The following is a 13694-nucleotide window of genomic DNA, read 5'->3' on the forward strand; positions in this document are numbered from 1 at the left end:
TGACAGCTGGGATAGGCTCCAGCACCCCCCGCGACCCGGAAGATGAATGAATGAATGACATTACAACTCCTCTATGCGCCTTTCGAGATGGAAAGGGTGTGAGCTTCGTAAGCTGTTCATTTTTCAATTGTCTTTGGGCAGATGAGGACCAGGCAGGTCAACCAATCCAATTGGCAGTTTACAGTTTCCAATTAAAAACAATACAAGCGTAGGATGAGCAGCTTTTTGATTCAAAGTCACAAACGGCCTGTCAACTGGTCTCAAACTGATTTGAAAACATTCTGCATAACACGGAATCCGACGTGAATGGGTCCAGTGATTATTTTCGTCTTTACTAAGGTTGTCACTATATTTTTTTTTTACCCCAAGTTTGTGCCTCTTGATTTGAGGTATCTGCCCATATGGCAGGGGTGTCAAACTCAAGGCACGGGGACCAGATGTGGCCCGTCACGTAATTTTATGTGGCCCACGAAAGCAAATCAAACATGTCAACTTCCATGATGCTTGCTGAAATCTCGACCAAAATTTTGTATTCTCACATTTAAGAAATTAGAGACATTTTTGTAAGCATTTTCTTGTGACCAAACTCCTCATTACAGGAACGTAAACACTAATTGAATAAACCGTTATTATTTAGTTTTTTAATATGGTTTCAGTAATAACGGACCTCCAAGGGAAACTGTAACTAAAATGTGGCCCATGACAAAAATGAGTTTGACACCCCTGCAATATGGTTTGGGTACTTCGTGATGGCAGAAAAGTCATTTGCTCCCGCTAGACCTGAGCTGAAAACAGGCAGCTGCAGAAATTGGTGGCGATTCTAATTGGCATTCAGAATCAAAATCGCTTTGTCCTTGTACCACAGAATGCAACAACAAATTGCAGCAGACGTAACCTGTCCGAGAAACAAAAAAAAGAATGCTCAATAAGGGGGATAAACATGAAATCCCAGATGAAAAAAAAATACAGGAGTCGGAGAGAAAAAATAAACAACCCCAGACTGAGCTCCTAAGGGCAAAACAGTATATATTTTGAAAAGAAATATGCATGTGGGAAGTGTGGCAGGTGGCAGAGCGGCATTTTAAGAAGGCTTACTTTGCTCCTGAAACTTGGCACCTTCGAGCCATCAAATGATGCGGAGAAAACTTCAGAATCAAATTTACTGAAGTATCGGTACTCAGAGGTTATTTAAGTGGTCGCCAGTGGAGTCGACAAAATCAACAACTGTGACTTTTATGGAAAAACTGCAGTGAATGCATTCTCTCTATATTTGTTTGACGTCCCTGGTTTTAAGTACATGCAAGAAGGGTCAGAGTTTCTTCTACTGGTTTTCAAATATGGAACAAATAAAATTGTTATTATGAGTGAGAAGGTGTTCAATGCCATCATGTCCTTTGACCTTACAGGTGTCGACTTCCACTTCCCATGATGACCTTCAAAAGTGACCATGCAGCACCTCAATCGTGATCTTGTGTACAGCAAAAGAAACTTGTGACAGCCGCGCTGAGTCACCGTTGGTGAGCGTTTTTAAATGCCACCGCTCGCCATTAGCCGCCGCATCAAAGCTCGGCCGGCTGTCGGCGGGTGGGCCGAGGTTCGGCGTAGGCCCACTGCTGCTACCGTCTCGGCAGCCGTCATTGTCGCCTCTTATCTCCGCTGAGCGAGCTGGAACCTTTTTAGCGGCTCATTTACAAACGAGCTGGGTTGGTCTCGTTAGAGGCCAGGCGGAGAGGGGGCGGATGGCCACCTAGCATGCTCATTATGTGAAAACATGATGGCTGGGGAGGGCCAAGGACATAAAAAAGGGGCTTTGAGGACACACCACACACCCCATAAAGGCACACACACACTTACAGGCAGGCACACGCACGCTAACTTGACATGGAAAGAAAACAAGGAACATGAAGACTAAAGCATGACTGTATGACTACAAACCAACACACGCACACACACACACACACACACGCACACACACACGCACACACACACACACATGCACACGCACACACACACATACACACACACACACACACACACACACACACACACACACACACACACCGAACATGGACTCTTTTTCTTGGTTTCCTTTAATGAGTCCTAGGTGATTTCATTATTTGTAAGAATAAGAAAATGCATGTTAAAATTCTCAACTTAAAGATGTAAATGTAATTACAAAAAACTACAATAGATAATAAAATAAAAAGTATTGAAAAAAGTGTCACATATTGGCGCGTTTATAACTGAAAACATGAATGCGTCTTTGTTGTTTAACTGATTTGATACACAATTGTTGCAATAATAATGCATCAATTTCTAAGAAAGACTTAATCTTCACAATTTCGTCATTATTGTACGAGGATTATATGAGATAGGCAGATAAAAAAAAAACATTTTAAAAAAACGGAATTGAAATCAATGTACCGGTACCTTTTCGAATCAAGCCACATTAAAATCAAATTGAAGGGCAGTTAATAGGTCAGTTAAGTTCAACTGTGAAGTAATGCTGCTACCTGTTGTTTCAAAATGGAACTGCAGCACAGTACTTCCGTTGACCCTGGACTGGAGAATTGTCATTTTGTTCGCTCAGTAGTCAACGTGTGACCGTCGTGATAGTACGTCGTGTCATTAAAAAGAAAAATATTTTCAAACATGCTGTCGACCAAAAAAAAAAGTTGTCAGACGAATATGTGCAACATGGATTAACATGCAGGGCGGCCCAGAGGTACCGGGTTCGATTCCAGCTCCAGCCTCCCTGTGTGGAGTTTGCATGTTCTCCCCGGGCCTGCGTGGGTTTTCTCCGGGTGCTCCGGTTTCCTCCCACATTCCAAAAATATGCACGGCAGGCTGATTGAACACTCTAAATTGTCCCTAGGTGTGAGTGTGAGCGTGGATGGTTGTTCGTCTATGTGTGCCCTGCGATTGGCTGGCAACCGATTCAGGGTGTCCCCCGCCTACTGCCCGGAGACGGCTGGGATGGGCTCCAGCACCCCCCGCGACCCTAGTGAGGATCAAGCGGTACGGAAGATGAATGAAATGAATGAAAAAGGATTAACATGCATTACGGACCGTGATGGGACTCAGCGTCCTATCTGCATATTTGTCATGCCAAGCTGAGCAACTCGCACCGGCAAAATTGAAGGGACAGTTCATTAAACTCCATGATTTATTTTGTTCATTTTATATACGATTAAAAATCGCATTTTATATACTTTTTTCAGTTTTTAAGGAATGCGGTTTGTATGTCTTGAATGTGTAAATATAATATTGTTTAATTTTCCACAAATTAAGGGTTTGATGAATGTGCATATGAACTGGTTGGATTAGGTAACAATTAATAAGGTGAAGCACCACTGAACTAACACAAATGTAATGTTGTGTCTAAATTGTTAATTGATTTGCGTTTTCACCACCACGCGAGCTTCCGTAGTTAGCAAAGAGCGTTGGTGCAGCGTCTTTTAGCTTGTCCGTTTGACCCGACGAAGCTCTTCAGCTTCCCAACGAAACTGGAGGCTTTTTTTACTAACCCAGACAGGTTCATTTTCTGATGCTTATTTGGCCCTTTTGTCGGCACCGCGAGGTGAGTTTAATTCACTTGACACATAAAGCCGGAACGAATGCCGCGACGCAACTTCATCAAAAATGTCATCAACTGTTGATTCAAGAAACGGTGAGCTACAGTTCCAAATCAAATATACTCACGCGGTGGGAAATGTGTACTCTATAGGATGTCTCCAAAACCTTTCGCACCTTTGGCCAAAAAGTGGATGAAAGGCATCATTGTCATTGAACTACTTGGCGTTTTTGGTGCATATGCACTCTTCCACGCCATGAACACGAGCCAAGGTGTGGACACGCACGCACGAACACGCACAAATAATCAATTCCAGTCTGTAGAAAATCACACAGTATGTTATTCCTCCATGAATATAGAACATCAATGACTTGAGTTTTAATCCAAATTTCAGTATCAGTCTTTCATCCTCGTTCTGTTATACAAGTTGATGGATTTTTTAATTTAATTTTTTTAGATTTCAGGAGCACAATGAAGCGAAGATTTCCATCCATTCTGGAAGGTAAAAACATACATGACGCCTTTCGGTCACGATCGGCAGCAGTCGTTCGTAGGCAGAAAATGTCATATTAGCTTGCACACTTCCTATTGAGATCCAACCAATTACGTTTTCTCTTGTCAATAGTTTACTACAAGTCCAACGAGCTGGCGGGCGAGTACGGTGTGCGGCAGAGAGATCAACTGGATTGGGCGACCGACGCCGGTGGCCGCTGACGACTACTTCCTCTTCCTCTTGTTGCCCATCATGACCGTCGTCGTCTTGACGCCGCGTCCGAAGCGCTTCCTCTTGTTGAAGGCGGCCTTCTTCCTGCGCAGCGTCTTGGCGTCCCGGTCGTGGATCCAGTCGTCGCGTTGGCTCTCCCACTTTAGCTGCTTCACGCCTGCACACCACGTCACCCAATTTTGTGATCAACTTTCCGACACAAGGAAAATTTGGGCTCACTACTACTCTGAAGTTCATTTTTAAAGGACAAGGACCTTGAAACTAAGATTTATTGCCAACCGGAGGCACTACTGTAGAGTACAATAATCCAGACTCAAACTGAAAAGACGACTACTACGAGTTGTACAGTTGAAACTCGTTTCAACGTACCCCGGGGGACATGACGAATCTGTACGTTATAAAGCTAGTTTGTTGTAACAATTTCTAATAAAATGGCCGCCAACTACGATGTATACTACAGTATGAACATTGACAGGTGCAACAATATGAACATGTAAAACAGGATAAACAAGTCAGCTACAAATGCGTGTATATGAAGTAAAAATGATTTTCGAAGACATGAAACCACTGCAGCGTTCCTACTTCATTTCTGAAAACATTCGGTCAGCAAATGGTCATCGCATTTTGTGTCTCAGATTTTGAATGTGAGAGACACTTTTCAGCCTTCAAAGTCGGCAAGATATTTTCAGACCATGTGCTCAGGAGCGATCAGTAGCGTTGCTAATCAACGGAGGGGAATCCCACGATCTACATTTGGTTCATAAGCAAGGTCGAGGCGGCAGTTAGCTTCCCTTGGTTCGTTGTAACGAAGGCCTTTTCACCATGTACTGGGAAAAATCTGGTCGCTATAAAGGTGTTCGTTGGAAGCAAAATCGGCAAATGGATCATGAATTACGTGAAATCGGGACTTGTGAATTGGGAACGTTATGGGGGCGGAAATGTAAATGGGGTAATGTTGAAACGGGGTTCCACTGTATTCCGTAATTTGCTGTCGTATTACTCATTTTATGCAGAGGATAAAAAATATATGCCGGTGAATATTGTTATATTGTCTCCGTTGTGCCAGTCATTTATTCCCAGCGACATTTGAACCATTAACCCGCACTGAGCTGCACGGGTGTGCAGCAGACGACTTACCAGCAGCTTTGCAATAAAATTATTATCATTTTTTAAATCAGGTTGTTGAGATTGGATTTTTTTCGCGGGGTGCTGAAGTGCCAATAAAGCTCCAGTTTTCAATTCTTCTCAATGATTTTCGGGTTGCGTCTTTAGTTGTTACCTGCTTTGTCAATGTTGGCCATGGCGTTTAGTCCGACGTTGTCAATCTTGGCGCCGGCGTTGTCGTCCAGCAGGCAGCCAAACTTCATCCCCAAAAGAAAAAAAAATGTTATTGATGCAAGAAGCTGTGATGAGTTTTGTGTGTATGTGTGACCTCTGACCTCCTGGGCCATTGCAAACATGGCTGCTCCTTTTTCACCTTTCTTTTTCTTCTTTCCTGCTTTGGAGGCTGACGGAAAGACGCAGAAACGAGAATGCAAGGTGACATCAACTGTTACAATCCTTTCCAAAGTCGCCAAATGAGAACAAACCAAAACTCTGCGAGAAGTCCAGCTCTATTTGGCTCGACTTCCTTTTGACTTTCTTGGAAGGCGGCGTCACATCTGGGACCTCATCTTCATCTGAGGAAGACGAGACGACGACATGTTGGAAGACATCGACCTTTTGGAAAGTGGCGGCGGGCAAACCTCTGACCTCACTTGGAATGAGCGGCAAATATTTGTGGATTTTTGCGACTGGTGGCCGGTTATATGCGAAATATTTCATTTCAATCTCAACTTTTTTATTTTACCATCCATTTTCCGAACCGCTTGATCTTCACTAGGGTCGCGGGGGGTGCTGGAGCCTATCCCAGCCGTCTACGGGCAGTATGCGGGGGACACCCCAAATCGGTTGCCAGCCAATCACAGGGCAAACAGAGACGAACAACCATTCACGCTCACACTCAAACCTAGGGACAATTTGGAGTGTTCAATCAGCCTGCCACGCATGTTTTTGGAATGTGGGAGGAAACCGCAGCACCCGGAGAAAACCCACGCAGGCCCGGGGAGAACATGCAAACTCCACACAGGGAGGCCGGAGCTGGAATCGAACCCGGTACCTCTGCACTGTGAAGCCGACACGCTAACCACTGGACTACCGGGCCGCCTTTTATTTTACGATTCACATTAAGGGCAGCCCAGTGGTTAGTGCCTCGGCATCACGGTGCAGAGGTTGTGGGTTCGATCCTGGCTCCGGCCTTCCTGTGTGGAGTTTGCATGGTACCCCCCATGCCTGTGCGGGTTTTCTCTGGGTATTCCGGTTTCCTCCCACATTCCAAAAACATGCGTGGCAGGTTAATGGAACACTCCAAATTGTCCCGAGGTGTGGTTGTGAGCGTCTATGTGTTCCCTGCAATTGGCTGGCAACCAGTTCAGGGTGTCCCCCGCGAACTACCCGAGGACGGCTGGGATAGGCTCCAGCATGCCCGCACGACCGTTGTGAGGATGAAGCGGATCGGAAAATGGATGGATGGATGATTCACATGAACTCAATGAAACAACCGAACGAAATGGCTGAAATAAATAGAACAGTGTCATGAACTCACCAAAGGGGACATCTTTGTCATTATCGTCGATGTCGTCTTCAAAATCTGGAACTGAAAAGACAACGGGACGATTCAAGTGGTCTTTCAGCCCCCCCACCCCAAAATCAATGCTACTTGTAAATTTCCCCAGTGTGGGACAAATAAAGGATACATTTGGATCTTTCGCGAGAGCAAAACAAATCTCTCTTTACCGTCCTCATCTTCATCTTCCATGAAGGTTCCTCCTTCTCCGCCCACTTCTTCTCCAAAGTCTTCCTCGTCCATGCTGCCCAGGGACACTTCCTCGTCGTCCAGGTCGCCTGACTCATCCGACTCGTCCGACTCATCCGCGTCCTTTCTTGCGGCTTTTTTTTTCTGGTCGCCCAACATGTTGCTGCCATATCAAGTAATGCCCGATTAGCTCGGCGGCAGAGGCGGACAATGTGATAAGCGCAAAATCGTTTTCTTTAAAGTAAATAGGATAGTCCATTATCGCATTCATTGATAATTACCGTATTGGCCCGAATATAAGACAGTGTTTTTTGCATTGAAATAACACTGAAAAAGTGGGGGTCGTCTTATATTTGGGGTCTAGACATTATACCCATTCGTGACGCTAGATGGCGCCAGATATCAATGAAGCGGAAGCTGAACTTGCCTCCCCAGGCCAAAGTGAACCCCTGTCACGAAGAATAAAAATAAAAATAGCAGTAGCACGAAGAAAGAAATATAAAAAAATGGCAGTAAGAAGGAAAAGAGAAGAAAATTATAGAAGAGATAACAGAAAATGGAGAAACGTAGTGACAATCTGGAGAAAAGTGGGTCGAAGATCCGCCAGGTTAACCGGCAGCTGAGAAGTTATGATGTCATTTACTGTATATTTCAAAAACCAGAAGCCATTTATTTACAAATGTGATTGTACTTTCGTTTACATATTTTAATGTTCAGGTATTAAGATTTGAATGAGGCAAAATAACATGATTTTTCTCTCAAATATATTGTTATAATCATTTTTTTTCCAGATGTACTGTAATTATTTTCTGGATAAAAATTTATTTGGTGTTCAAAAAGTCTCTTTTCAAACTTGAGTCTTGAAAATGAGGGGCTCGTCTTATATTCGGGCCAATACGCTATTCTTGATGATCGGTTAATGGATTAATCGGTGCACTTCTGAAAAGTAAACGTAACCCTCTTCAAAGAATTTTGTCAGGTGACTTCAGTTATTTCCCTCCTGTGTCATATTTATTTTTAAGCACGCACACACGAAAAAAAAAAAAGTTTCGCTCACCTAGCAAAGTCCAAATCTTTGTCTGGGAACTCGGTGAAGTACGAGTCCCCTTCGCACATGTCTGTTGAAGGAAGATTTGTTAACCACGAGAAGAAGGAAAAGAGGAAGTGTGTGAAAGGCGACCAACCGAGCATCTTCTCAAACTCGTCATCGTCGACGTCCTCCAGGCTCTCGTTGTCGTTGTCAATTTTGGGCCGGCGGTGTGCGTTCTCCTGCTGCCGCTTCTTGAAAAAGCTGCCGGGTACATTTAGTAGAGAAATTTAGGGGTTAGGCTTCATCAAAGTAGGGGAGAAGGGTTTCTGACACTGACACCAAACGAGAAGACAAACTCACCGATAAAAGAAGATTTGGTCCACGGGAATCTGACTTTCTTCTTTACGCAGAAACTCTTCGCTGTTCACTGACATGCACAAAAAAAACCCCAAAACAAGAAACATTGACAAAATGAAAAGAACGACGCTCTGGTCCGCTTATTCAACAGAATCCAAAACGTGGTTCGATTTGAAAAGATACTCAAATGTGTCACCTGCTAACAAGTTGCCAAGCGATCTCTGTTTGGGCTGCAACACCGAAGTGTCCGTGTTCTCTACATAAAAAAAAAACAACGGCACATATTTCCCCCCCTCAAATTCATGCGTAGGTTATTGTTATTTTTTTTTTTGAAAGGTTGAGATGATTACGTTTGCGCTTGATCTGTTTGGGGTTTCTGAAGACAAATCTGTCGAGGAAGCGCATGAGGGTGAAGTCCTGCAAGGGGTCGCCAGAGTACTGGATCAAGTCCCCCTGTCCACATTTCACACATTTTCCATCAATTCACACTGGACTGGAGACGAACACATTGAAATCACAATACAGTGGTACCTCTACTTACGAACATGTCTTCATGCGAAATCTTCAAGTTACGAAACGCCTCAACAGGAAAATATAGCCTCTTGTTCCGAAAGAAATGTCAAGAAAGGTAAAAATACAGTATGGGCTGCGACTCGCAGCTCAGAGTTTCCTGAACGCAACATACTTGTAGCTGCTCTGCCATTGGCTATTACCTAGCATCTTCCTTCCATCCCATTGGCTAAGAGGGACCTCGAACGAAAGTGTCAATGTGTTAGACAGATCGATTATTTGTCTATGCGTCTATACGTCCTTGTCATTCGCCCCTCGGGCCATGAGGGGTTAAGAATCACCCAGAAAAAGTGTTCACCAGTCGGACAATCGCTCATTCTGCTGAATTTTGCCTTGGACATCTTCGAAGGATTGTTAAAAGCCGACAAAAGCAAACGTCCTTGGAGCCGTTTTTTACAAAATGGCAGGCAAAAACCAATTCTGAGAGAGAACATGAACTAAAGAGGGCAAAAACAAAAAAAAAAAAAGATGAAGACACAGTTAAATGATCATCATTTTTATTCTTTTACATTATGCACAACTTTCATTTGTTGTGCAATAATCTAACTGTAACATGTATTTGTCACATATTTTGATGCATTTTTATGCTTTACAAAACATTTGTGTCTGAATTTTGGGGGGGCTTGGAACGGATTAGGGCATTTCCATGGAAAACGCGTCTCGACTTACAACATTTTCTAGTTAAGAAATTTCTTCCAGAAGCAATTCATTTTGTAAGTAGAGGTACCACTGTGCGAGAGTTCTGAATTTGTTTTCTCACCTGCAGGAGAGTTTTGGCGAAGAGCGACACGGACGGGTGGAAGTGCAGCGCCAGCTGAGGAAGCAAACAGGAAACGACAAAGGACAAAAATTTATTCTTGAATCGAGATCGGTTTGGCGCTTTTTAATCGCAAAGAACTACAAGCATGGCGTGTGTGTGCGCGCTGTATGTTTCTCACCCGCCGAAGTTCCCACAACGTGGCGCGTTCGGCGCAGCAGAATAACGGATTGCGATGCAGCGGGTCGTACTGCTGCTGTTTGCGCGCGCCTGCGGACATCGAGGCAATCAATCAATTCAAAGGGGGCCCACGGCAACGGAAGTGTCGAGTGTGTGCGTGAAGCGGACCTCGCAGGTTCTGATGATGTATCCACGATGCCACGGGTTTGGACTCCAGCTCGCTCGTTGTCACGGCCTCCATCTTGTCGATGTCAGCGAAGCGTTCCACTTCGTCATCGTCGTCGTCGTCGTCGTCAAGCTTTTCTTCAGGGCGGTCCATGAAGGCCTCGTCTCCGTCCTCGGTGAAACAAAACGGTTTGGACATTTTATTAAACGGCACGAAATGTTGCATGTGTAATGTTGCTTTTGGAAGGCGGCCGTACTTCTTCCTCCTGCAGCAAGGTCTTGAGTTCCGGCTTGGCCTGCATGACCCCTGAGATGACGACGAGGGCGGCGCAGGCAAAGTTGGGTCCTTGTGCGGCGCTGACCTGGAGCAGACGCTTGATGAAGGCTCTGATGCGCCGAATCACCGTGTCGGCCTTCAGGGATTTGAAAAGCAGATTGAGGAACATGTTCTGACGCGTGGACGTTGACAGACTGGCGTCCAGAAGCTTCCTGTGCAAAAAGAAGAGACAACAGAAGGTCACACCGGCACGTGATGACGCAATAACTTCAGCAGACTCCGTTGACCTCAGCTTGACATGGAAATACTGGATATTCCGTCGAGTTGCAACGGGGTTGCCATTCTCAGATTCTACACTGTCGTATCTGTGACTTTCAATGCGAGTGGCGTTAAAAGGTGGGGCCTAGCCTCGTGAGTGACGTGGGCGTCAGCAAGTGAGGGTGCGGAGTCGGCTGGCTGTTAGGTGGCTAACTCGTTAGCGAGTACGTGTGTTGAGTTAGTCGGCGTGAGCGCTGCGATTGACAGCTTGCGAATGAATGCACTCATCACGTGATGAGCTCGAAATATTTTGGAAATTTCAGTCTGCAGCCAGTCTTGGCCCGGTGCTTTACCCGTTTTTAAATGATTTAAGGTTGCTCCTTTGTTAAAGCTGCAACCAGATTTGAATTTCTTGGAATACTGGCTACCGCTATTTGGAGGGTATCGATATGAGAGATTTTGTTTTTGTCCCATATGTGTTCCATGTTTTTTTTTCCCCGATGAGTTCGCCTTACAGCTTGCAAATCTGAGTATCTGACCTCTTGGGTAGCCCTAAAAGGATTGCTTCGTTTTATGTACAGCAAAACTCCTCAACAACGAAACCTACATGGGCGAAAATACCCCTCCCCCCCCCCCCCCCCCCCCGGTGTGAAAAAAAATCTTCATGCATTAACGCCATTCCCACTCTCCTGCCCCCCCGGCCCCCAATACAATGAAAAAAAATTTTTTTTTTCTTTCTACACTGACTATATGAAGTGTCAAATAGGTGTATGCTCATACTTATGCACTACTGGAATAAAAATAAAGAGTACACATACGTTTTTGTGTGCGTGTACACATACGTTTGTGTGTTTGTTTACATCTGAGATCAAATTTGCTACAGTGAAAAAAACCCTGTTGTGAAAATGTTCTTTCGGGCAAACATGATTTCGTTGTAGAGGAGTTTCACTGTGGTTTGTTTTCTTACAGACTCTGTCTTCCTGCCATTGTACTGTCTTATATTGACGAAAATCTTTGCAGCCCAAAATTACCTGTACAAGGCGACGTAGTAGCGGTCGGAGGTGGTCTGCTGGTCGTCCATGACTTGAAAGAGAAGCATGAGTGCCTGCACGGCCGTATTGAACTTGACCGTGTGCACCACTTTGAACAGCGTGTCCGTCTGCTCTTTCACCTTCTCGTCTGTTTTGCTGGCAAACGGGTACGCCCGGTTGACGCCCGACAGCAGCACGCTGAGCATCTTGGAATCCACTTCCGTCTTGCTGACACAGGCGCGGAAGAATGAGAAGTAGATGCCGATGAGTTTGGCGGCCAATGCGTTCTCTTCGTGGCTGAGGTACACTTGGCTGAGGAAGCAGATGGCGTAGTATTGAGCCTTGGCGCTGATGTTGGCGCGGAACATGAGGCGCTCCACCTCACAGCACACCACCACTTTCATGTTGGGGTGCGTGTGTAACAGCGTCTCCAGCAGGTGCGAGGCCTTGGCCGCCATCTTGTATTCTGGGTCGCCCAACTTGTTGACCAGGTGGATGAGCAGCGCCCGCTCCTGCTCAGGCCGCTGGGACAGGAGCTCGTGCGCGGTAAGCAGCGCCTTGGTCTTGGTGGCCGACACCGTGTCGTGACCCACCACGTCCAGCGCGGCCACAAACTGAGCCACGTGATGCTTCAGGTGGTGCTCGAAGTACCAGATGATCAGGCGGCGGTCGCGGGCGTCACGGTTGCCACTCGTCAGCTCCTCCAGCTTGTCGAACGGGTGCTGGTCGAAGGTCCGCAGTTTCCTGTTCTCCGGCAGCAAGTCAGACAGAAGCAGCTCCCGCAGCGTGTCCAGTGCCATCAGGCTCATCCGGCGACCGCCTTTCTTCTTCACCATGGAGACCAGATCCTCCACATGTTGCAGCATATGCACCGGAGCGTCCTGGATAAGAACCGTCATCGCCGCCATCCTGTCGGCCAGAGCGCCAGCCGAGACCACCGTCTTCATCCAAGCCGAGTTGGCTCCTTTCTGGAGTGCTTTCTTGGTCTTATACAACTCTACATCAGCCTCATAGAGACGCTGAGCCAGCGTCTTGTAGGACGACACCACGCCGGGATCCTGCGAGAGTGGGGAGCCCTCTGCGCTGTATTCCAGGTCATACCATTTGCCTCCGGGTTTGATTAGCAGGGCATTCCGCTGATGAAACTCAAACACGTTCTGTTTACCTCGTTTCTTAGACATTGCGACCGTCATCGCCGCTGTTCCTTTTGGCGTCTTCTCCTTTTTCTGCTGTGGCTTGGGAGCTTTTGCCACAGCAGTTTTCTCCAATTTAGACTTTGGGAGCTCCTTGTTTGGAACTGCTTCTTCCTTTGTCTCGTCTGGGATGACCTGCAAGTTGGCAAGCTCCCGAATGCCCAATTTAGTGATGAAACTCTCCAGTTCGCCTTCCTCCAGGTCATCTATGGTGCCTTTCTTCCCTCCATCCACCAGATCGTGGGACGCGTCCAAGCTACACAGAAGCCTGAAGTCGGCCTGCAGACATCATCAATCCATAAAATACAGAAAGTTCAGTCATGGAGTTCAATCAGTACTTATATTACCACTCTTTGTTTTTAATTTGTCCTTCGAATAAAGTACATAATGAGAGTAGTTAAGCCACCGTTGTTTTTTTCTGAAAAGTCGCCGAATGTTTTCCTGAATTCACCTGAGTACCACCGAGCCACAGAACTTCCTCGAGATTGAACTCGTCCGCCTCCGCCTGGTGTCCATCGTCTACCATGTGCCCTTCGTCGTCGCAGTTTTCCTCCTCCATAATGTTCTCTTCCGGCTGATATATGCCCTTTTTGCCAGCCTTTGACTTTTTTCGGTGATTGTTTTTGGCCGCCATGCTGCTAACATGAGGACGCACGACCCGGAAGTGTACTAGTGGACGTCATACCGTCGTTTCCGGGTTTTTGCTCCTTGTGAAAGGCACAAA

General features: G+C 45.9%; 2 protein-coding genes across 2 annotated transcripts; one reads left to right on the forward strand and one right to left on the reverse strand.

Annotated features, from left to right (window-relative positions):
- The first annotated feature begins 3420 nt into the window (after window positions 1–3420).
- LOC127591965 (protein CEBPZOS-like) lies at window positions 3421–5454 on the forward strand. The gene is made up of 4 exons (XM_052052281.1): window positions 3421–3580; window positions 3728–3846; window positions 4032–4076; window positions 4200–5454. The coding sequence occupies exons 2-4, from the start codon at window positions 3729–3731 to the stop codon at window positions 4286–4288; spliced, it is 252 nt and encodes an 83-aa protein (XP_051908241.1). The 5' UTR covers window positions 3421–3580; window position 3728; the 3' UTR covers window positions 4289–5454.
- On the reverse strand, window positions 3893–13652 carry cebpz (CCAAT enhancer binding protein zeta). Its single transcript, XM_052052262.1, has 17 exons — window positions 13422–13652; window positions 11778–13249; window positions 10469–10700; window positions 10215–10383; window positions 10048–10136; window positions 9870–9923; window positions 8890–8992; window positions 8736–8795; window positions 8543–8609; window positions 8337–8443; window positions 8210–8270; window positions 7134–7315; window positions 6943–6993; window positions 5888–5977; window positions 5738–5805; window positions 5578–5659; window positions 3893–4455 (listed from the first exon to the last, which is right to left on the reverse strand). Exons 1-17 carry the CDS (start codon window positions 13602–13604, stop codon window positions 4292–4294), a joined length of 3234 nt encoding a protein of 1077 aa, XP_051908222.1. The 5' UTR covers window positions 13605–13652; the 3' UTR covers window positions 3893–4291.
- Window positions 13653–13694: the final 42 nt, after the last annotated feature.

This window comes from Hippocampus zosterae, chromosome 19, assembly GCF_025434085.1.
Source record: "Hippocampus zosterae strain Florida chromosome 19, ASM2543408v3, whole genome shotgun sequence".
Classification (NCBI taxonomy): Eukaryota; Metazoa; Chordata; class Actinopteri; order Syngnathiformes; family Syngnathidae; genus Hippocampus; species Hippocampus zosterae.

What these genes read in the sequence shown, in the direction of transcription:
- LOC127591965 (XM_052052281.1), top strand. Translation starts at nt 3,729, where the DNA reads ATGTCTCCAAAACCTTTCGCACCTTTGGCCAAAAAGTGGATGAAAGGC. An exon ending in CGCCATGAACACGAGCCAAG is followed by an intron (nt 3,847 to 4,031) that starts GTGTGGACACGC and finishes TAATTTTTTTAG; the next exon opens with ATTTCAGGAGCACAATGAAG. An exon ending in ATTTCCATCCATTCTGGAAG is followed by an intron (nt 4,077 to 4,199) that starts GTAAAAACATAC and finishes TCTTGTCAATAG; the next exon opens with TTTACTACAAGTCCAACGAG.
- cebpz (XM_052052262.1), bottom strand. Translation starts at nt 13,604, where the DNA reads ATGGCGGCCAAAAACAATCACCGAAAAAAGTCAAAGGCTGGCAAAAAG. An exon ending in TCGCCAAAACTCTCCTGCAG is followed by an intron (nt 8,993 to 9,869) that starts GTGAGAAAACAA and finishes AAATGTGGACAG; the next exon opens with GGGGACTTGATCCAGTACTC. An exon ending in GCTTGGCAACTTGTTAGCAG is followed by an intron (nt 8,610 to 8,735) that starts GTGACACATTTG and finishes TGTGCATGTCAG; the next exon opens with TGAACAGCGAAGAGTTTCTG.